The sequence below is a fragment of the Carettochelys insculpta genome, chromosome 3 (assembly GCF_033958435.1).
Source record: "Carettochelys insculpta isolate YL-2023 chromosome 3, ASM3395843v1, whole genome shotgun sequence".
Taxonomy (NCBI): domain Eukaryota; kingdom Metazoa; phylum Chordata; order Testudines; family Carettochelyidae; genus Carettochelys; species Carettochelys insculpta.
Window position 1 is genome coordinate 108,096,743 of NC_134139.1, and position 21,876 is coordinate 108,118,618.

Here is a 21,876-nt window from a genome sequence, read left to right on the forward strand (position 1 = left end):
GAAGTGGGAGCTTGCTGCTTCTAGTCAGTTTCGCTGCCTCAGAGCATGGGGCATGAGCAATCTGAGAAGAAAGAAGAAAAGAACAAAGACAACAAGAATCCGGAGTCTGCCACTTCTTGTCAATTTCACTGCCTCATGGCATACAACCTTGATTAGAGCTAAAAAAACAACAAACAAACTAAAAGAAGACTAGGAAAAAGACAAACCAAACCAGAGGCAAACAACTTAAACGTGTCTCTGGCCGCCAGATTGAAAAAGTACTTGAAGTGTTGGGACCCAGTGCGAGCTTCAGACGTTTGCTTGGATTGCATCCATTGCCTCAGGGAGGCACACATCTCCTCAAAATGCTCTCGTTGCATGTCCCTCACTGCAAGAGCGAGGAGGGACAGAAAGTAGAGGCTGAAAATGCTCTTGTATGACAAAGAGCTCCAGCACCAGCAGAGTCGCTGTCAATCCCGGTCAGCAGCATCCCTTCGGTCAGGGATGCTCCTGCTTCCTCTCTGGGGCCACAGGCTGTATCCAAGCTTTCCTCCACAGAGCCTCTGCCCAGGCTGAGTACCTCAGAAAAATTGGGCAATTCAGGCGTGCAGAAGTCCAAGCCCACATCGGTTTCAAAGACCAAAAGCCGCTCCTAAGCTAAACCAGCAGAAGCACTCCTGGCACCAACAGAACAGCCGTTAACGGCTCCAACTACTCATTCTGAGGCACCTGTGCCAACCATGCAGCCAGCGCCTGAGGAGCATGTTGTGCCATGTTCTCTCCCAGCACAAGCAGATCAAAGGGGAGCTTCCCTGCTGTAGCAGGACTCTCCTGTGACACTGTGTAAAGCAAGAGCAAATCCAAACAGCTCCTTCAGGGAACCATAGCCCTAGGTCCCGAACCAGATCCCCATGGGGGCATTATATATCATACCCCAGCCCACCTTATGACTGCAGGGGCACTACTAGCTGTTTATCACCATTATCACCAATATCACAAAGATATTCTAAATCTTCTTGCTGCTACTGACTATAGATCACCCAGAAGAGGTGTCCAGTATCCAGAACCATTCACATCTCCTCTGTCTCCTAGGGCTCTCAGATACGTTGACTGTAAAAGCACCTGCTCATTGAGAGATTCATCCCCAAGTATCACCGGGACAATACATTACCATTATGACTATCATCGTCGTCATTATCCTCACAAACTGCACTATTCCAGGTCCCAATTTCATCAGTCATCCTACAAGAGCCATACAAAAGTTCACTCACAAGCATCTGCTGCTGTACATGAGCATCAACGATCCCCTACTTTATCAAGTCCTCCGCACAATATTAAACAAGTGGAGTTGCACAGTACCCACCTGCCAGATGTTACTAACTCACGACCTCCTCCAGGCTTACCACCAACCGGATCTGTGAGTTCCTACAAGGAAGCTATCTCGCCTATTCACCAGCCATCTGACAACATGAAGCAATTTAAGAATCTATTTAAGAGTGTGGCCATCACTCAAGAAATCATACTAACAGAAATTCCAGAAACACAACTCAAGCTTTTAAAGAATTTACAACCCTTACAACTGCAAAAGTAGCCCTACCATTGGATGAAGCTACAATGGAAGCCGCCGATGGAGTATGGAAAAACCCTGCCACAGCCCCACCTATTGACAAAAAAGTACTTCCTTCCAGCTAAGAGTATGGACCTTTTATTTCAGAATCGTCAGCCTAATTCTTTAATAATAGATGCTGCAACCATAGAACAAAAACTTCAGTCTACAAAAACACCCTTGTTGATAACACAAGGAAGAAAGTTTATGTATCTTCTACCCCTTCAACTGCATATAGCCCGTTACACAGCGCTCTTAGCCAATCATGACTTTGACAGTTTTTCCAAGATGTCTGAATTAATACCCTGTCTGCCTGAGAACAGACAACCATCCTGAAGGCCATAGTTCAGGAGGGCAACATCTCAGCAAAAGCATCATTACAGATGGCATTGGACTCCGGCTGATACAGCAGCCAGAGCCCTGGCCACGATGATTACCCCATGTGGAGATCATCATGGCTTCAGGCAGTAAGGGTTTCAAAGGAGCCCCAGGCTAAGATCGAGGACTTACCATTTGACAAACTGAAACTATTTGCATTGGCTACTAGCGAAACCTTACACTCCAGCAAGGATACAAGAGCTACCACGAATACCTTGAGAATGTGCTCTTTGCCATCTTGAAAGAAAAGATACACCCCATACCAGAGGTCCAAAGATGAATCATTTTCCAGGCATTCCAACAAACCTTACAAGTACAATGCCAACAAACTAAGGAATTAAAAAGGCAAAGTTCCAAACAACCACTCTGCTCTTCCACAGTCCTCAAAGCAGCAAATTTGAAGTCTTGGTCAAGAGCTCACCAAACCTCCCACACTCTCCAGTGCACAATTATCAAGTATTTTACCACCGCCTACATCCATTTGACCATCAGTGGACTTCAATAACTATGGACAGATGGGTGCTAGACATCTTTACCCAGGGAATACACTATGCCTCTACTTTCCATTCCCCCAGCACACACCCCCTTCAGGGACCCCTCCCACAAGAACTTACTACGGCTCAAAGTGCTACATCTACTGCAAATAGGAGCCATAGAAGAAGTTCCGAAACACTGCCAGGGAAGGGGATTTTACCTGAACTATGTTTTAATGCAAAAAGAAGATAGGGGCTGGAGACCCATTCTAGACCTACGGCAGTTGAACAAATACATGTGAAAGTAGCAATTCAAGATGACCGCCCTATCTGCTGTAATTCGTGCACTGGATGAGAGGGACGAGTTCACAGCCCTTGACCTCCAAGATGCTTGCTTTCGTGTCACTATTCACCCAGCTCACGGACGCTTCCTGAGCTTTGCCCTTGGAGCACAGCAGTACCAATACAGGGTCCTCCCCTTCGGGCTTTCAACAGTCCCCAGGTATTCACCAGGGTCCTGGCTCCAGTTGCTGCACACCTCAGACAGGAAGGCATTATCATATTGCCATACCTCAACAACTGCCGCCTCCGAGGGCCAGCTTGAGACATCACCAGAGCCATGGCCCAATCCACACAATTCACTAGGATTCCTTATCAACACTGCTAAATTGACCTTGGAACTCATTACATCCATCAGGTTCATAGGAGCATAGCTCGATTCTACAACCACTTGGGCTCATCTCCCTGTACAGCATCATGAGGCTATAAAGGGCTTGATATCACAGATTACCAGCCTCACGGTTCCCATTCTCACATGCATTCGCCTCCTAGGCCAATGACAGCCACCTCTTATGTTGTCCCTAAGGTGCGACTACATTTTTGCTACCTGCAGCATTGGCTGGCATAGGTATATACTCCAGGCAGATGCCAAATTCAAAAATGAGTAGTCGTACCTGAAAAGATAACCAGCTCTTTCCACTGATGGACCCAAGAATGGAACACCCTAGTGGGGGTCCAATTTCACTGCAACCAACCGACCTATCAAATTACAATGGAGACTTCACTTCTTGGCTGTGGAGTGCATTGCGAACAACATCACGTCCAAGATGATGGTCCAAAGATGAGCAGAATTTACACTGCAGAGTGACCCCCCACCTTATCCAGATGTGGGGCTATCTGGCAATAGACCTCTTTGTGACGCAAAAGAACTCTCAATGCAGCCAGTACTGCTCCAGAGCAGGGAAGGGACACAACTCTGTAGGGGATGCCTTTCTCCTCCTCTGGAATACTCACCTCCTGTATGACTTTCCGTCTATTCCTTTGATTCCCAAAGTCCTCAGGAAGATCCAAATAGAGCACAAACCACCCTCATTGCTCCTGTGTGGCGCAAGCAAACCTGGTTTCTTTACTCTCTCCCCTCTTGTTGTCTTCCTTACCTGCTTCCCAGCCATCCGGACCTGCTGTTCCAGAAAAACAGGGCCATGACTCATTCCAGGCCATACATCCTCCATCTGACAGCCTGGTTTCTCTGTGGATCCCAGAGTACACACATCACTACTCCTAACAAGTGAAGGACATTCTGTTACAGAGTAAAGGAGAAATGCCTAGAAAATCCTATCTTTCCAAATGGAAAGGCTTCTCATCCTGGTGCTCTGAAAGGGGCATACAACCCACAGAAGCCCCACTGCATGGGATCCTGGACTACATCCTTTATCTAAAAGACTCATCTGACACTGTCTTCCCTTCAAATCCAACTTTCAATAATCTCAGCCATCCGTCCACCTGTAGAAGGCGATTTGGCGTTCACTCATCCAATTGTTAAGAGATTCTGGAAGGATTTACACCATATCATACCTCTTTGTAGATCTGTACCTCCAGCTTGGAATTTAGCACTGGTCCTTCACACGCTTACGGGACCACCATATGAGTCAGTGGCCATGTGTTGTCTGACCATACTGTCAGTGAAAACGCTGTTTCTAGTAGCAATCACATTAACTCAAAGAGTAAGTGAGATCGCAACCCTGACTGACTTCCCACCTGATATGACCTTTTGCAAGAATAAAGTCATACTACAACTACATCCTTCATTCCTAATGAAAGTATGCTCCCAGTTTCATATGAATAAGCCTATAATTCTACCTCCCTTCTATCCTAAGCTGTATGCTTCCAATGTGGAGGCCAAACTGCACATTCTGGAAGTCAAAAGAGCCTTATCCTTCTACATAGACAGGACCAGGTTGTTCACAAAATCACAGAGATTAGTTTTATCCATAGCAGATAGATCAAAGGGACTGCCTTTGACAGCACAATGAATATTAAAACTCATATCTACATGCATAGTATGCTGCTACTCTATCTGTAACAAACCATTGCCAGCACAGACCACTAGATCGATAACAATATTCCTCGTCTTCCTAAAGGGAGTGCCTTTACAGGACATTTGTTGAGCAGCCACGTGGTCCTCTGACCACATGTTCACGTCTCACTATGTGTTACAGTCCCATGCAGGCAGAGATATGGCAGTAGGTCAGGCAGTATTATCCACAGTAGATGCACTGAATCTAAATCCACCATCCAACTGGAGGGGGTTCTGCTCTACAGACACCTACCATGGAGCACCCAGGGGGACAGCACTCAAAGAAGAAAGAGAAGTTATTCACTTTGTGTTGTAACGATGGTTCTTTGAGATGAGTGTCCCCGTGGGTGCTCCACGTCCCACCCATCTTCCCTGTACTCGATGCAATAGATATAATAGGGCAGCAATGAAGCAACTGAAGAGACAGAGCGAGGCTGCGTATGCTACCCCTAGTGGCACATACGGCGCATGGGGGTTGACACATGCACGGCCCCAGTCAACACTGCTCAGCAAAGTCTCTGTGCTGTAGTGCTGGGCGAGCCCAACACCTATCTTGGAGCACCCACAGGGACACGCGTCTTGAACAACCAATGTTACAACACGTAGTGAATAACTTCTCTATCTGTTGCTTCAGGGAGGAAAGCAGAAGTGTTGGTAGAAGTCCAAAGATGCATTATAGTTTGTATTTTTATACTACATTTTTAATATCTGTTATTATAATGTGATAGTGGAACTGCGTTTTACAGATCTCATTCTGAATTGTCACATGAAACATTTGGGCTTGATTCCTAAGTTCAATGTTTTGCTTTTTGGGTCAACAGTTACTTAAAGAGTTGTAGAGGAAGAGGGAGCATTTTACATTTAATTAATGAAACAGATGCCCATCTCTAAGCAGTAAGGATAGGAAAAAAGGGATTTCTTTCTCATCTTACTTAGCCAAGGAAGGATGCCCTGATGCAAGCTTTGGGAGCATGGGGAATGTGTCATCAAAGGAACCAATATCACTCTGAAGACTTTATTAATGCAAGTGTCTTTAAGAGAAAACATGCTGCAGGAATCAGAGAGGTAGCCGTGTTAGTCTGTCTCAGTGGCAGATTTAAGGGTGACAGTTCTGAAATAAAAAAATTTCAAAAATCAAATGGAGAGAGAAATCTGAGTTGCAATTTATTTGCAAATTTGACTTCATTAACCATGGATTAAACAGAGACTGGGAGTGGCTCGCAGTTTACAAAGGCAGTTTCTCTGCTCTGGGTGCTAATATCTCCCCATTAGACTCTGACAAAGGCTCACATCCCCGTCTGATCTGACTTGTTTTTTCCTCTTTTGATAAGTGCTGTTGATACTGGGCCATTTCCACCTTGCTGAATAGATCTTGTCAGCTCTGGCCCTCCCTCTTACTCAGACTCCACTCTTTTTTAATACCCCTCTGAAACCACCCACCCACTCATGCATCTGATGAAGTGGGTCTTTGCCCACAAAAGCTTATGCTCCAAAATATCTGTTAGTCTATGAGGTGCCACAAGAATTCTTGCTGTTCTCCATGCTGCAGGAATGAAATTTCTATAACGCTTTCCATAGAGTGTCAATGTAGTACTCAACTAATCAGTTAAATCAGAAAATCACACTTCTATAATTTCTCTAGGAGTGTATTTCATTCATCATAAATATAACTTCAGACTTTTTTTTTTCCCCATTTGTAGTCAGCCCCTGGTGCCAAGAGAGAATATCACAGCTTGGATGAATGCTATTGGACTGATCATCACAGCCTTACCAGTGAGTTTATATGTATTTTAAAATTTTCTGAACAGAGGAGAGAAGAGAATTCATTCTTCCTTAAATTTGATATAAGTGGCAATCTCTCTGATAGTATGTGCAAGGGATCAGTGTAACTAGTTTCTCACTGATGCACCTGGAGTAGTTCCAGAAACCACTGGGAAGCTTATGAAGCATACGTGCTTTGTTCTTCAATATCTGGCCAAACTCACTGTATAGTTATTGTGCTAGGTGTGCAGTGGGGGAGACAGAAGGAAAACTGGATATTTCAAAATCTTCTTTCCTCAGTATCTTCTTGTTATAGTCGAGACAAGTGTGCAGGATGTTTTTAGGGGAACCGGCAATAACACTGTGTTTTTTAAAAATACAAAGTAAAAGGCAAACTCATTCATTTTCTTACTCACTCAATTATTCACGTGAGTACTGCTGTCATTTTAGTTACCAGTCTGTTGCTCACATCAACCTGGTGGTCAGTTAGTCTGAGTGTGAGGAAGGAGCAAGGCTTTCTTGATCCAGACTGATGCACCAAGATCTTGGCAGAACACACCCAAAAGAACCATGCAAGACACCCCATCTTATACAGGAGTCCCTGCTCAGGCAAAGCTGTGGGTTTTCCTGCATCATGTTGTAATATCACTTTGCAATATATGTTTATCTGGAGATTGTTTTCACTGTTGTTTAATATCAGTCTGCAGACAACTTTTCTGACTGTTGCCCCATCCTGATTTCGATGCTGATGGCTTTCAAACACTCACATAAACAAAAACTCACCTAGTAGCTTCACACAGCAAAAATTGCATAGTCGCTTTTGTAAGAAAGATCCAGTACAAAATATTCTAAGATTAAAATAACTACTACTATTATAAATTTCTTCATAATACAAAAGACATTTTTAAACACTTAAATAAAAGAACAGAGCAGTCCTAAGAGGAAAAGAGTGATGGTAGTGAGTCATGAGGACCTTTCTGATCTGTTCCTGCCTTGACGTTATTAACAAATACAAACAGCCTGCTTAATGCATCTTTACCCAACAGCCCTAGGCTGTTCCTTTTTGCTAGTCAGAAAGGATATGCGGCAAGTACACTGAGGCACACTGCATTGCATAAGACTACATTTTAGTTAAATGGCTATATTGTGGGGAAATAAAGTTGCTGTATATTAACTACCAAAAATCTCTGGTGCAGTGTTCAAGCTTGAGAAATCAAACTGAGAAGTCAGAAAATTCCCCAAAAAGTCTGATGTAAAATTAACTCTACTTTGGACATCCTAAGTAGCTTTAAAGAACATAATGGAATGGGAATAAATCAGAGAAAAGAAGTGTAACATTTAATAAGGAAAAACAAGAAGTAGAAATAATGTGTGTAAATGAGTTTAATATGCCCTAGCAGAAAATTTCATCTTTTAAAGATGCTGAGTTTGAGTTTTGGATGCCTCCGCTTCAACACTTGATGTTTTTAATTTCGTTTTTCTTTTTTTCATCACTTTTCTCCTCTAGTTCCCTTTCCACTTGATCTACTAAAGTTATTTTCACACCCTCCACAGTTACATCACACATCTCTTTACAGCTCCACTCCCCACCTCAATCATCCTATTTCTCATTGTAGATGAAGATGAGAAGCTTACTTTTTTTTTTTTTTTTTTACATAACAGTAAGGGGCAACCTAGGCTGGTTAGTTGGCCACATGAGTGGCCCTCCTTCATTTCACTGGGCTGCAATATAGTCATAACCAAAATGTTCTCTAACTTCGCTTGTGTACCTAGAATTTGCAGCGTGCGTCGATTGAGCTGTGTGTACGGAAGCCAGTAGAATCTGGCAACCTTGTGTGTGGACAACAGTAAACAAAATGTCTTGTGGGTCTCACATAGAACCCTGATGTGTGGCCCATGGGCTGCAGGTTGTCCCCCACTGATCTCTACATGGTCCTGCGATTCCACTTTCATCGCTCCCTACAATCTTTTGTTGTTATACCTCCCTTGATCTCTTTTCCCCCCACCCTTGTCCCTATCTTCTGTTTACTAGGTGCTGGTGTGGATAATAGGGGATGGATCACCTGATGATTGCCTAGTCTGTTCATTGTTTTGGAAGCATCTGGCAGTGACCACTAATGGAAGAAAGGATATTGGGCTAGATAGACCATTGGTCTGCTCCAAAATGGCCATTTTTAGTTTGTTCCTTGTCTTGTATCTATTCTTTGCACTGTTCCCCATCCTCTTCCCCCAACTAGCAGTCTTTCCTTCAGATCACTCTTTAAATTCCATATTTTTAAACAGTTCTTCCACCTTTTTCATTAATAGTTTTCATCAACCCTTTTCATTAACAATCGTCATCTTCCTGAGCTGGTGGTTTCCTGTATTATTTTAACTATTAAGATCTTTGTCAGGAGATGTGTAGGTAAAGCATGTGTGTAAATTTAAGAACATTATATAAATATATTGAATAATTTACAGGGATATGGGGGAGAAAGTACTATCTTTTCCTCTGAAAATGAAGAGAGTAACAATTATTTGGGGTGTTTTTTTTTTGCCAGGAGCCATACTGGATTGTCCTTCATGATCGCATTGTCAGTGTTATCAACAGTCCTAGTTTGACATCAGAGACAGAGTGGGTTGGTTACCCATTCCAACTGTTTGACTTCACAGCTTGCCATCAGTCTTACTCTGAGATGAGCTGTAGCTACACTTTGGCGTTGGCACATGCTGTATGGCACCATTCTAGCATTGGCCAACTTTCCCTCATTCCAAAGTATGTATAATGGAGAACTTATGATTTAAAGTACATTTTAGCATTCACTGTTCTGCTGTACACAGAATGCAAGATGTCCACTATGTACCCAAGCAAGTGTGTGATGGGGAGAGAAAACAAATCAGAATAAGTAATCAAAAAATCCTCAAAAAACATGGATGATGGTCAGGTCTTCTTGGGTTTTAAGATGGTTCTTGTCTGTTTTACCTCTGTGTTTGGGCTGTCCACCAGTGTATGGTGGCTTTCAAGGTATGATGTAAAGCATATTCTGTCTTGTTCAGCTTGTTTGTTTTTTCTTAGTTTGGCTGCAGCTAATACTGATAGTGGCAATACACTTGTTTAATGCTATTAATTTTGACCAGCTCTGTGTAATTTTGATCAGCTCTGTGAAATTTTGTCTTTAATCTTTGTATGTAACATTTCTTGCTAGTGGTGAAGGTGTTTTGTCGATTTATTCGACATTGCACTGATATACTTGGAGATGTTCTTAGCAAGCAGGAAGCTCTGGCATTTTATACCTTGCAGTTTATTAAGGGTTTAGTTAAAAGGTATTTCCACACAGCCTTACTAATGGAAACATTCAGAGTATGTGTTTGGGCTTTATGTCAGCTTCCATTTTAGCTTTTCAGTTCACCTTTTGGTATTGCTGCTTATGAAAGTAGGCGATGGCATGAAGTATTGCTGACAATGAGTTGACCTTATTTAGTAACCTAGTGCCAATGTCCCTAGCCAAGAGGTCTGCATTTGACTCTGCCTTTTGTTCTCCTAGCTGATCTTGGATGAGCCTATGCAGCTTCTAATTTGTGGGACTGTGTGATCCATTCATTGCTCAGTCATGATCCCTAGAGCTAGTTTTGCCGACATACTGAGTGTGGCCCTATGAGTGTTGTTCAGTAAGTGTTCAGTTGTTTTTAATGTGTCTTTTAAGTAGGGGTTGTCAGGGAGGATGAAATACTTTTGATTGTATTTCCACCATAGCAAAATCCGCTTGCTGTGGTAAAGCAAGAAAACCTCAAATGCAGTCATAAATGCCTGAGTCTACATGAGTGACCATAATACTGAATGTTGAAAAAGGTGTGCTGATTTTAGTGGCATGACTACTTTAACATAAAAGATAAATGTACTAAATAGTGATGTTTCTTGCTTAAAATACTGCAGATTCCTCACTGAAGTCTTGATACCCATAGTGAAGACAGAATTCCAGTTACTTTATGTTTACCATCTGGTTGGTCCTTTTCTACAGCGGTTTCAGCAAGAGAGGACACGATGTATGATAGAGGTAAAATATAGCTCTTGTCCTGTCTTTTGAACTCTGATTGTCCTGGAAATTCAAAACCAGGGAAAAAATCTTTGAAATTAAAACCCCCAGGCCTGCAATGAACTCTGTGTGAACGGAACCATGTATTTTCATGAATCTTTCTACTTGAAGGGAGCTAACCCATCAATTTGTTGAAAATGTTCTACCTTTTAGTTAGAGGAAAAAAATAACTTGACATTTAAAGCAATTAATCATTGGGGCCAAATATATACAGACACTTTATCACTATTGTAATGTATAATAAATGACAGGCAGTGCTGATTGGACTGGTTAAGTCTGTAGTTAAGGTTGCCCAATGGTCTCTGTCGTAAGACTGTTTTTCAGTTACTAAAAACTTTGCCAAATTTCAGTCACACAAATTTAAATGGTTAATGTTGGGTGTAGCCAGAGGCTGAATCATTTTGTAAAGGTTTAATTAAAATGGTTCCACTGTTTCCATGCTGTGGATCCTAAAGTGAAAAAACTGCTGATGACCCAAGCTGAGGATCAGTGTGACTACACATGAGTCAACTCTTGGTTTTTTTATTTTGTCTGTTTTTTAAAAGATGAGTTGTTTTTTTTAAATTTAATTTCCTATGTTAAAAGAACTTAGATCTGCATACCTTCAAGGGGGGCAGATTTCCTGTGTTAACATGACATTACTTTTGTTAGGCGTGCTCAAAGAAGCAACTTTAATATTCTTTTGGTATTTTTGGATGTAACGTGAATAATGGAATAAGTGTATATGTAATATAGGTAAATAATCATGTGATCTTGTTATTTCACGCTTACTATGTCATTCCTTATTTCTCCCATTTCTTTGTTACTGTCATTTATTACCTTATACTGAGCCTTGAATTTAATTTTGTTTCATTAGACTTCAAAAAATACAAAATAATGCATATTCTGTGCTGTAGGCAGCCCTAAACACTTCTTCAAATTCTAGGATGTATCACCATAAAGATAAATTCCATCGTATGCCAGCGCTAATTTACTAAACTTTACAGCAGAAAGACTGAAGAATTTAAGAAAGAGGAAAAATATACTGTTCTTGGCAGAAAAGAGCATCTTTTTGTAATTTTTTTACAAAGTGCCTATCACACTTCTGGGTGCGATGTATTGTAAATATTGCTTTTTATATATGTTTTCCACATACAGAGCAAGAATATAATGTTATTCTAAGAAAGTGAAAAGAAAAAGCTTTACATTTCTTAATTGCTTTAGTCCACTGACTACCTTCATACTACTTCATAAAATTCTGACTCTGTTCCTGAGAGCATCAACATCCCAAAGACACATTCATTTTATCCTCTGTCTCCCAAGTAGGTATCAAATACCTTGTGGCTTAGGTGATATATCATAGAGATCAGATATTAAATACCCCTCAGACTTCAGCAAAGCTTTGGATACAGCCTCCAACAACATTCTTGCCCATAAGTTAAGGAAGTATGGATTGGATCCTTGAACTATACGATGGATAGAAAGCTGGCTTGACAGTCAGGCCCAGTGGGTAGTGATCAATGGCTCAATATCTGGATGGCGGTCGGTTTCAAGTGGGATGCAGCAAGGCTCGGTCCTGGGGCCGGTGTTGTTCAACATCTTTATTAATGACCTGGATGAGGGCGTGGATTGCCCCCTCAGCAAGTTTGCAGATGACACAAAGTGAGGGGGAGACGTAGATACATTGGAAGGTAGAGAGAGGATCCAGAGTGACCTGGATAAATTGGAGGATTGGGCAAAAGAAATCTGATGTGGTTCAACAAGGAGAGTGTAGAGTCCTACACCTGGGGCGGAAGAATCCCAAGCATTGCTGTAGTCTGGGGACTGACTGACTAAGCAGCAGTACAGCGGAAAGAGTTATGGTGGATGAAAGGCTGGATATGAGTACACAGTGTGCCCTTATAGCCAAGAAGGCTAACAGCATATTAAGGTGCATTAGGAGGAGCATTTTGAGCAGATCTAGAGAAGTGGTTGTTCCCCTTTATTCAGCACTGGTGAGGCCACATCTGGAATTTTGTGTCCAGTTTTGAGCCGCTCAGTATAGAAAGGATGTGGATGTGCTGGAGCAGATTCAGTGGAGGGCAACAAAAATGATGAAGGCGCTGGAACACGTGACCTGTGAGGAGAGGCTGAGGGATTTGGGCTTGTTTAGTTTACAGAAGAGAAGACTGAGGGGTGATTTAATAGCAGCCTTCAACTTCCTGTAGGTGAGCCCTAAAGAGGAGGGTGATAAACTGTTCTCAGTGGTGTCAGATAGCAGAACAAGGAGTAATGGTTTGACGTTAAAGAGGGAGAGGTGTAGATTGGATATTAGGAAAAACTACTTCACCAGGAGGGTGGTGAAGCACTGGAATGCGTTGCCGAGGGAAGTGTTGGAGCCTCCATCCCTAGAGGTTTTGAACTCCCAGCTTGACAAGGTCCTGGCTGGGATGACTTAGTTGGAGTTGATCCTGCTTGAAGCAGGGGGGCTAGACTAGATGACCTCCTGAGGTCCCTTCCAGCCTTATGATTCTATGGTGTTTGCACAGAACATTTGTTTAATAAATACAAACGTTCTTTCAAATCATCATCTGTTCTTGGAGAGTTCACAAGTGGTTAAAAGAGTATATTAAAAACTACAGTTTCTCTAGGTTTTAAGTACCGTTATACATTGGTTAGCATTAATTAGCAAGCGGAGGACAAGCGAACAGAGGCAGTTGACATGGGGAAGTTCTCACAGGGTTTTTATGCAAGTCACGGTTTTGTGAGCCATAAATAGAACATCTGAAGAGGCTCCTAAAAGGAACACAGTACGGAGAGTGAGCATGCGGCTGCTGTGACCTGCAAAAGATGTGCCATGTTTGTCTTTCAACTGGAAGAGAGAAGTGACTTCATCTGTATGAAATGCAAGCTAGTCATCTCATTGGAAGAGAAGGTCAAAGGACTGGAGGCCTAAATATCTACCCTCCATTGCATCAGAGAAAATGAAGATTTTCTGACTAGAAATCAGCATTTGATACTGCAGGTAGAACATGCTGACAAATCAGAGAGCAATGCAGAACATAGAGGAAAGTTGGCAGCATGTGACCTTCAGAAGAAGAAAGAGAACCTCATGTACCCCCAATTCAGATAGAGTTAAGAAACCATTTTCAGGCTCTCTGCACTGGTACTATAGCAGAGAATGGTTACATAAGCGTTATATGAGGGAAGAGATCAGAAAACACCATTGAAAAAAGGCCTGGGATGCGTTGTTGTAGGGGTGGGGTTTCCACAGCCACCACTCATAAGAGGAGGTGATGGCTGGTAGGGGTTGTAAACTTGTAAAAGGAATGGAGTCATCCATCTGCCATCCAGACAATGACGCTCAAAATACATGGTGCTTTCCTGGAACTAGAATTCAGGATGTGACAGAGTCTCTGCTGTGGCTGATCAAGTCATCAGACCCCTGTCCCCTTCCTACTTCTCCACGTGGGCACCAGTGATACTACCAAGAATAACTTAGAGCAACTCAATGCAGACTACATGGATCTGGGAAGAAGGATAAAGGAGTCTGAGGTGCAAATCGTGTTCTCATCTATCCTCCATATTGAAGGAAAAGTATTAGTAGAAGCAATGCCAGCATATCAAGCGAAGTGATTATTCCCCTCTATTCTGCATCATTGAGCCCACCTCTGTAGTATCATGTCCAGTCTCCACCCTCTTCCATGCCCCCAAATGGATGTGGACAAAATGGAGAGAGTCCATTGGATGGCTGTGAAAATCGTTAGGGGGCGGGGCACATGACTGATGAGAAGAGGTTGAAGAAACTGGGCTTATTTAATCTGTGGAGAGAAGAATGATGGTGAATTTGATAGCGGATTTCAACTGTCTGAAGGGGAGGTACCAAAGAGGAAGGATCTAAATTGTTCTCAGTGATGGCAAATGAATGGAACGGCTGGGTCCACACTTCAAAGTAGGCGTGTTAAGCAGTGCTATGGGAGATTACTAATGAAGTGCTGCGGTGAATACACAGCTCTTTTTTAGGCTAATTTTCCCCTGCACAACTTCAAAGCTTCAAACGTCGAAGTACTGGCGTGCGTGTAGCTGTGAACACTTCGAAGTCCCTTTACTTTGATGAATTTTGAGGAGTAAAGGCACTTCGAAGTAGCGTGGGCACTTTGAAGTGCCTGTGGCTATATGCATGCCGGCACTTCTAAGTTTGCCTCTTCAAAGTTGCCACAGTGGGAATATTAGCCTAATGAAGTGCTGCGTATTCACTGCGGCACTTCGTTAATCATCTCCCATGGCCCTGATTACCAGGCCCCCTTCGAAGTTGGGGGCAAGTGTAGACACAGCCAACAACAAGCAATGGTCTCGTGTTGCAGTGGGGGAGGTCTAGGTTGGTTATTAGCAAAAATTATTTCAGTAAGAGGGTGGTGAAGCCCTGGAATGGGTTGTATGAGGAGGTGGTAGATTCTTCACCTTTCAGGGTTTTTAAGATGAGGCTTGGTGAAGCCCTGAAAGGAGTGATTTAGTGGGTTTGGTCCTGCTTTGGATTAAGTGAGCTGAGGTATCTGTCAGCTCTAATGTTCTGTGATTCGATGTCCATCAGAAGACAACTTTAAAATCTTAAACTATATTGGCATAACAGTACACTAGAGTACGAGCAAATCGCAAACACATGCTTAATGTCTATTCAGTCAATGAGACTTAAGTATGTGCTTAGTACTTTACTTAAGAGAAATACTTTGGTGAATCTGGACCTAGTAAAATATCTGATAAAAAGCATTAGATATCAAACTACCAGAATTCAGATATTTTTTAGGAAGCTTATTAAATTATTCTGATTGTCAAAGTGAGTCACCATGGGGCTAATTAGGCTACTTTTACACTGTGAGATAGGAGCATGTATGCAGCTTCTTGTTAGCTCTCTTGGAACTGTTATGAGTGCAAGTAGCTGTGGTACCACAGGTAGGACAGCGTACGCATAGCTTGAGCATGCAAATACAAACCCATGTGAAACTGGTGGGCATGCGTTCAGCACAATCATGCCTCAGCTGCTGTTGCCTGTGCTACCATGGTCCACGGTGCTATGTGTAGTCATGCTAGGTGAGAGAACTAGTGCGAGTGTATGCACATGAGCAAGGTGATCACACTGCTGGTTTGTAGTGCAGACGTAACCTTAGAAATGTCAGTGTTCTTTCACAATAAAGCAAACGTTTCAACAGGCAAATAAGTCAAAGATGCACATAATAAATGTATTATTCCTTCTCAACATAATAAAATATAGCATGAGAACTGAGACAGTAAGTGTTTTAAACGTTTTATTTTTGTTTTCTTTTAATTTACCGAAAAAGATTGGGGTGGCATTTTATGAAATGCTGCTGGATGTGGACCAGTGCAGTACACATCTGAATTACATGGATCCCATATGTGATTTCTTGTATCATATGAAGTATATGTTTACTGGGGACAGCGTGAAAGATCAAGTAAGTGAACAATATACTTTGAAGCTAAGAGCAAGGTTACACTTTTCTAAAATATAACTATTTGTACTATGATCTCTTTTTGTGTATGATCTTAAAATGTAAAAAGTATTACAAAACCCTTCACAGATGTTCAGTCTATATACCTTTCCAATTAATTACTGGTACAGTTCTTCATAGTTAAAAGGTGTAGGTCAGACTTTGAGACAAGGTTCAGACCACATGACTAATTTTTATTTTCTTTGAGATGGCAATAGGAGTGCTGCTATATAGAAGTCAGTGTGATTGCTTCATAAGCATTTATGTTCAGATTTTTGTGCTGTTTCATTCTCTACTTTCTCAGTTTTGTTTTCGGTTTTGGATTCAAATTAAATAACTAAATGTCAATTGGTTTTGTTTCACTTTTTAAGGCAAGAGAAGAATGATACTCTAGAACAATATAACAAGACTGATGACCCTAAGTGAATCCCGGAATCTCATCAGTTCTCATCCCAAAACCTTGAAACTTAATTAATCTGTTATTGAAACCAGATTCAGGTTTCTGTTTTGTAACAAAACGTAAAGCCCAGGTAAGTGTTATGTTTTCTGAATGCATTTAACGTGAATTTGCTTGACTCATAAACTGAGGTGGTTTTGGGATGAGAATTGACAAGATTCAGGGATTAATTTAAGGACCATTTATTGTAATCTGTTTTGCCTTATTGGTCTAAAGTATTGTTTTTCCCTTGCATTAAAAAACTGCCAGATTATTTTGTGTTTTGATAATGCATTTATTGATATTTGTGAGTATGTTTAAATTGTACCTAGGAATGTTCTCCAGGGAAAGTGGGAAGACAGATGTGATACTGGTGTAGCCATGGTAGCACAAGTTTCAGCTCAGGTTAGTTGCCTGAGCACAAATCTGCCCAGTCGCTCAGAAATGTGCTAGAGTAGCTAACCCAAGTTGCTGCTCTAGTTATCCCCCAACTGTTGTGCTGTGCTTAGTGAAATACCTTGAGAAGAGCTAGTGGGTTTGTTTGCCTGCACTGGGCAACATACTCCCAGTTGCAGTGTAGATTTATTCTGAGTGGGGTTTTTTTTATAGGTAGAGAAGATTATTTGCAATTTAAGACCATCTTTGAAACTCCGTCTACGTTTCATAACACACATCAGCAAAATGGAACCAGCTGCTATTCCTCAGCAACCCATCAACAGTGGGTCTCCAGCACCACAGCCTAGCCAAGTGCCTGTAAATGTTGCTTAGCCAGTGGCACAGTGGAACAGGACATCGCACTGGTATCTGTGTAGAGACTATCTTTTATATTTATCAATATGGAACTCTTGGGGCTCTGAACTTGACAATGTTGTAAGGAAAACGAACCGTCTCCAGACTGCTGCTTCATTTTGATTTGTGTGATGAATCAGTTTGTGTCCTCCACCTGCACTTTGCTCTTCCTGTCTATATCAGAAATTAGCTAAGTATGTGTTGCCTTTCTCCAGATGAACTGTTCACATGTATCCTGCAAACAGTGGCATATGTGGATGAATGTATAATAAGTTGACTGTTTTGTAAAGCAGCTCCATATCCCTCTTTGAGCCATCCTAGTTTTCCTTATTTCTGTCTTTTTTAACTTTTTCAAGAGTTGCCAGGATGGTGGTATGTAAATACCTAGTTTTCCTTTATATGAAATCATTAATCCTAAAGGTCAGCCAGATTCTCTTCAAACCCCGAGAGGGGTGTTAATCCTTGAATGGAACATAAAGACGGATACTTCAGTGCAATTCCCCAGCATTGTCTACTTAATCACTCGAAGCGAAACATCGATGACCTCACTCGTCTTGAATACTTCATTTTTGAGGTCAGTGGAGCTACCCCAGTAATAAAGTACGAGTGAACATGAGTAGTGGTGTCACAGTGAGGCCCTTTGTGTATAAGTCCCTTTTACCTGACTTCCTGCTCACGAGGACAAGGAGGAATTAATGTTACTCTTGATCTTTGGTCGTATGAATACATTTAGTTCCACAGGAAGGGGGTTTAACTAGATGCTAAGTTCCAGAGGCTTAAGTCTGTGGGATTTGCATATCTGATTTACAATTAAGGCTTTGCTTAAATGCTCTCCTCAGTTGAGATTTAGGGCTTGTTTACACATACAGCACTGCAGTGACACAGCTGCAGCAGTTTAGAGAAGCCACTAGTGTGCTGACAGAGGAGAATTTTCCTTCAGTATAGCTAATTCATCTGCATGAGAGGCAGTAGCTGTGTCAACCGGAAAAGCACATCACTCGGGGTGTGGATTTTTCAAACCTCTAAGGCTGTGTCTACACTACGAGGTAAATTCAGATTTATTAAAATAGATTTTGTGACACTGGGTTTTATAAATTCTAATTTGAGTATCCTCATTTCCTCACAGGCTCCCCACAAAGTCGACTTATTGCTGCCACACTCAATCACCAAACATTGCTGCTGCAGCAGTTAATTGTGAGAGCTTATCCCCCAGTGCCCTCAGCCCCATAGCATTCTGGGTATTTTTGCTGCTGCAGAATGGGCAGAAAATGCCTTGCAGGTGGTTGTGGTATGTCATGTCATCTTCACACATTGCATTGCCCTCATTCCCCTCCCATGGAAAGCAAACAGACATTTTTCCAGGAGGAAGGAACGAAAAGTAGGGCACCAACAAAGATTACCAAATTAACTGCAATCTCTTGCTTCTACAATCAAATTGTTTTTTATAACTGTAGCTGTAACTTGAGTTACCAACGATTTTACAAAAAGAAGCGGGTAGCTTGATTCTTCTCATCTGGCCTTCCAGCCACTGTCTCCGCTCCCTTGATTACATATGGTTCCTGAAAATAGTTCAGAAACAATGCAAAGGTTGAAGAAAGAGTAGGATAGTAAAGGTTTGGGAAAAAAAGAGATTTTGTGAGACGGGTTTTGGTTTCCTAGTCTATTATCCAGATTCTGTGCCCTGGGATCACCCAGGAGTCTGTCTTTTCTCAACTGGCCCTCCATCCGCCCTTTCTTGCGTTAAGGGGGCCAAAGCTTGAAGAAAGAGGATACAAAAGATTAGTAAAAAGGTTTTGGGCTTCCAAAACGGGATGGGTCTGAAATCTCTTGCTTTCATAACTGAAATAACAAAGATTTTACAAAAAGCAGCAAGCATCTGGAAGGGGCTTAAAGTCCAGCAACACGTCTCTCTCTTCTCAGCTGGCCCTCCACCCACTCGTCCTTGTGTTAAGGGAGCCAAAGCTTGAAGAAAGAGGATAGAAAAGGTTACGAGAAAGATTTTTGGCTTCCCACTACACAACACAGAGTTGTCCAGCATGGGATGGGGCTCGCCAAATTTCAACAAGTGGTAGTGCTCAGGTTTGGGGGCCAGCACCAATTGACTGTCATGGTGCCAGACCCCCTCATCCCATGAAGCAGGGGGGCGGTTGGGTGGATCAGAGGATGATGGTCCATTTGACAGGGTCCCAGAAAATCTTTTTGTGCGGGGCTTATGGGGACCGTAGCTGCAGAGCCAGTTGAAATGGTTCCCATGGTGGCTGCAAACCCCCAAAAATATTTTTGGCAGGAGGATGTGGGGCTGGGGCTGCAGAGCCAGTTGAAATCATCCCCCGGGCAACAGCAAGCCTCCAAAAATCTTAGCCGCTGGGGGAGACTTCTCCCAGGTGACAGCCAGCACCCAAAAATCTTTCCCAACCTTGGAACCCTCACCACACACAAACCAGGGCGTTGTTCTGCCTGGCAGCGTGGTCTGCACTGAACAGCAGACACGTCCTTTTATTGGATCGGGAGTGAGCTACATGATGTGGATGGATGCAGGAAAGACCCCAAATGCATGGCACCTGTGGGAGAGGGATGGGGGCTGCTGCACAAATGTAAACTGCAGAAAAGAAGTTTCTTGGTCTTTTTCATGCATGATGCCCCCAGCAGCCTACCTGCCACATGGTGCAGCTTGGCAAGGGCTGGCACCAGCACAGGAAAAAAAAAAAAAAAAACCCTAGTGCTCAACTAACAGAGGTAGAGACACAACCACGAAGTCTGTGTTGGGGCTATTTGTAATGGATAGATGCTCTCACAGTGCTGATAGCAAAGAAAGAAAGAAAGAAGTTTCTCATCCTCTCATACAAGCATGACCCCACAGCCATGGGCTTCCTGGTGCCAAATTCAAATTTGCAGGCTTCCTGTTACCTAATTCCTGTGCATCTGGAGAGCAGTGGAGATGGAAGCGGCCAGAGTGGAGCACTCTGGGGCATTGTGGAATATGTACGGGACACCTCTGGAGGCTAATAAATTTGATTTTTAAGACATAGCGCTTCTACACAGGCCTTTATTTGGACTTTTAAATTCAAACTTGACACTATGCCCAGCTGGTTTGGATGATGTTATGATATTGATATCAGTGTTCCCTAAATCAAGCTAATGGTATTTACAATGAAGAAGACACTCACATGTCAATATTGAGCTAAGTGCCTTAAATTTGAATTTATCTTGCAGTGTAGACATAGCCTAAGTAACATATGTTTGTGATGTAGATCTGGCCTTAGTCTCTTTAATGACTGTGACTGTGGATGACTAATTGCAGTGCTTTTTTTGTGCTGGTACTAGCCGGTACTATGGTGCCTTGGCAGCCCCAGCCATGGGATTGGCTGGGGCTGGGGAGTCAGCTGAGTACCAGCTCTTTTTTTTTTTTTTTTTTTAAACAAAAAGGCACTGACTGATTGTAAAATGGGAAATTTACAGACAGACATCTTCATTAAAGTAAATAGAAGAACAACGGCTTTGATCTAGCATTGAACTAACAGGCTACTAAATTACGCCATCGCTGTCTGAAAAGGAACTTGTATTTAAAATCTGTGGACACAATGAAGATTTTCTGGTTGATGTATATCTTCCCTAGTTGGGAAATAATGTAGATGTTATTAGTCACCGTTGAACTTTTATGACACCTAAGATTTATTTTGGGTTTATATAATCCACTACTTTAATTCTTCGTTTGATTTATGTAGGAGTGCTATCAGTTGTTTACCCAGTATGATTGAATAACAGAAATGAAAATAGTCTCAAGACTTGTAAAATATTGACCGTATTTGACATCCTTAAAGAATTTTTTTAATTAAAAAAAAAAAGTGTATGATAATACTGTTTTGCTATCTTATGACTTTTTATTTATATTATGCCATGCTCCTCAGTTTAAAAATAGTGGTTGCTGAGAACATCTAAGTTGCTTTGTCCTGAATCTTCATCTGTACAATGATACCATCTCAGATGATGATCTCAAGAGAACTCACAAGTTTGGTAAGGTTAGACTTCATTGGCACCTCCTGCTAAAAGCCCTGGTGCTCTAAAAAGAGTATGGATTCTGTAGAAAGAATTCTCAGCCTGCATACCTAGCTTAGTGTTAAATGACACTATATTGCTGAGATGCTATCTTTTAAATTATACGTACTCTCCCTCATCCCTGCAGAATTCTAACAAGTAGTCCAGTGTGCGTAAGTATGAATTGCCTGGTCTGTAGTTCTTTTACTATGTGCATAAGGTATACAACTTCACAACAGTTTGGGATAGGTAGAGTAGTAATCCTGCATGCTGTTTAAAAATCTGTTGTGCTCCATTCCCAAATTAGGTTAAGCAATCCTCTTGTCTACCAGATTGGATTCGATAACACACAGCCACCCCAATGCCCTCCAGAAATCCAACACACATGTTGGAAGTTGAATCTGCTTCTCCAGATCCCACTTCAAAAGTCATTCTGGAGCAGAGCCAAAGTGTCATTTGATAGCAGCGGGACACAGAGGGTCTGAGTTCTGTTTCCAGGTTTGCTAAATTGCTTTGATCAAATCACTT

At 42.1% G+C, this 21,876-nt stretch overlaps 1 protein-coding gene across 3 annotated transcripts in view; it reads left to right on the top strand.

The window, feature by feature from the left end:
* MED23 (mediator complex subunit 23) overlaps window positions 1–21,171 on the top strand; it is an 81,916-nt gene extending 60,745 nt beyond the window's left edge. For all 3 annotated transcript variants that reach the window (XM_074990560.1, XM_074990562.1, XM_074990561.1), the window contains 5 exons: window positions 6,493–6,565; window positions 9,094–9,308; window positions 10,467–10,587; window positions 15,921–16,052; window positions 17,134–21,171. In XM_074990560.1, the coding sequence (XP_074846661.1) occupies window positions 6,493–6,565; window positions 9,094–9,308; window positions 10,467–10,587; window positions 15,921–16,052; window positions 17,134–17,292 (700 nt within the window). In that variant the 3' untranslated portion in view covers window positions 17,293–21,171. The remainder of the gene's footprint in view (window positions 1–6,492; window positions 6,566–9,093; window positions 9,309–10,466; window positions 10,588–15,920; window positions 16,053–17,133) is intronic.
* The last annotated feature ends 705 nt before the right edge of the window (window positions 21,172–21,876 follow it).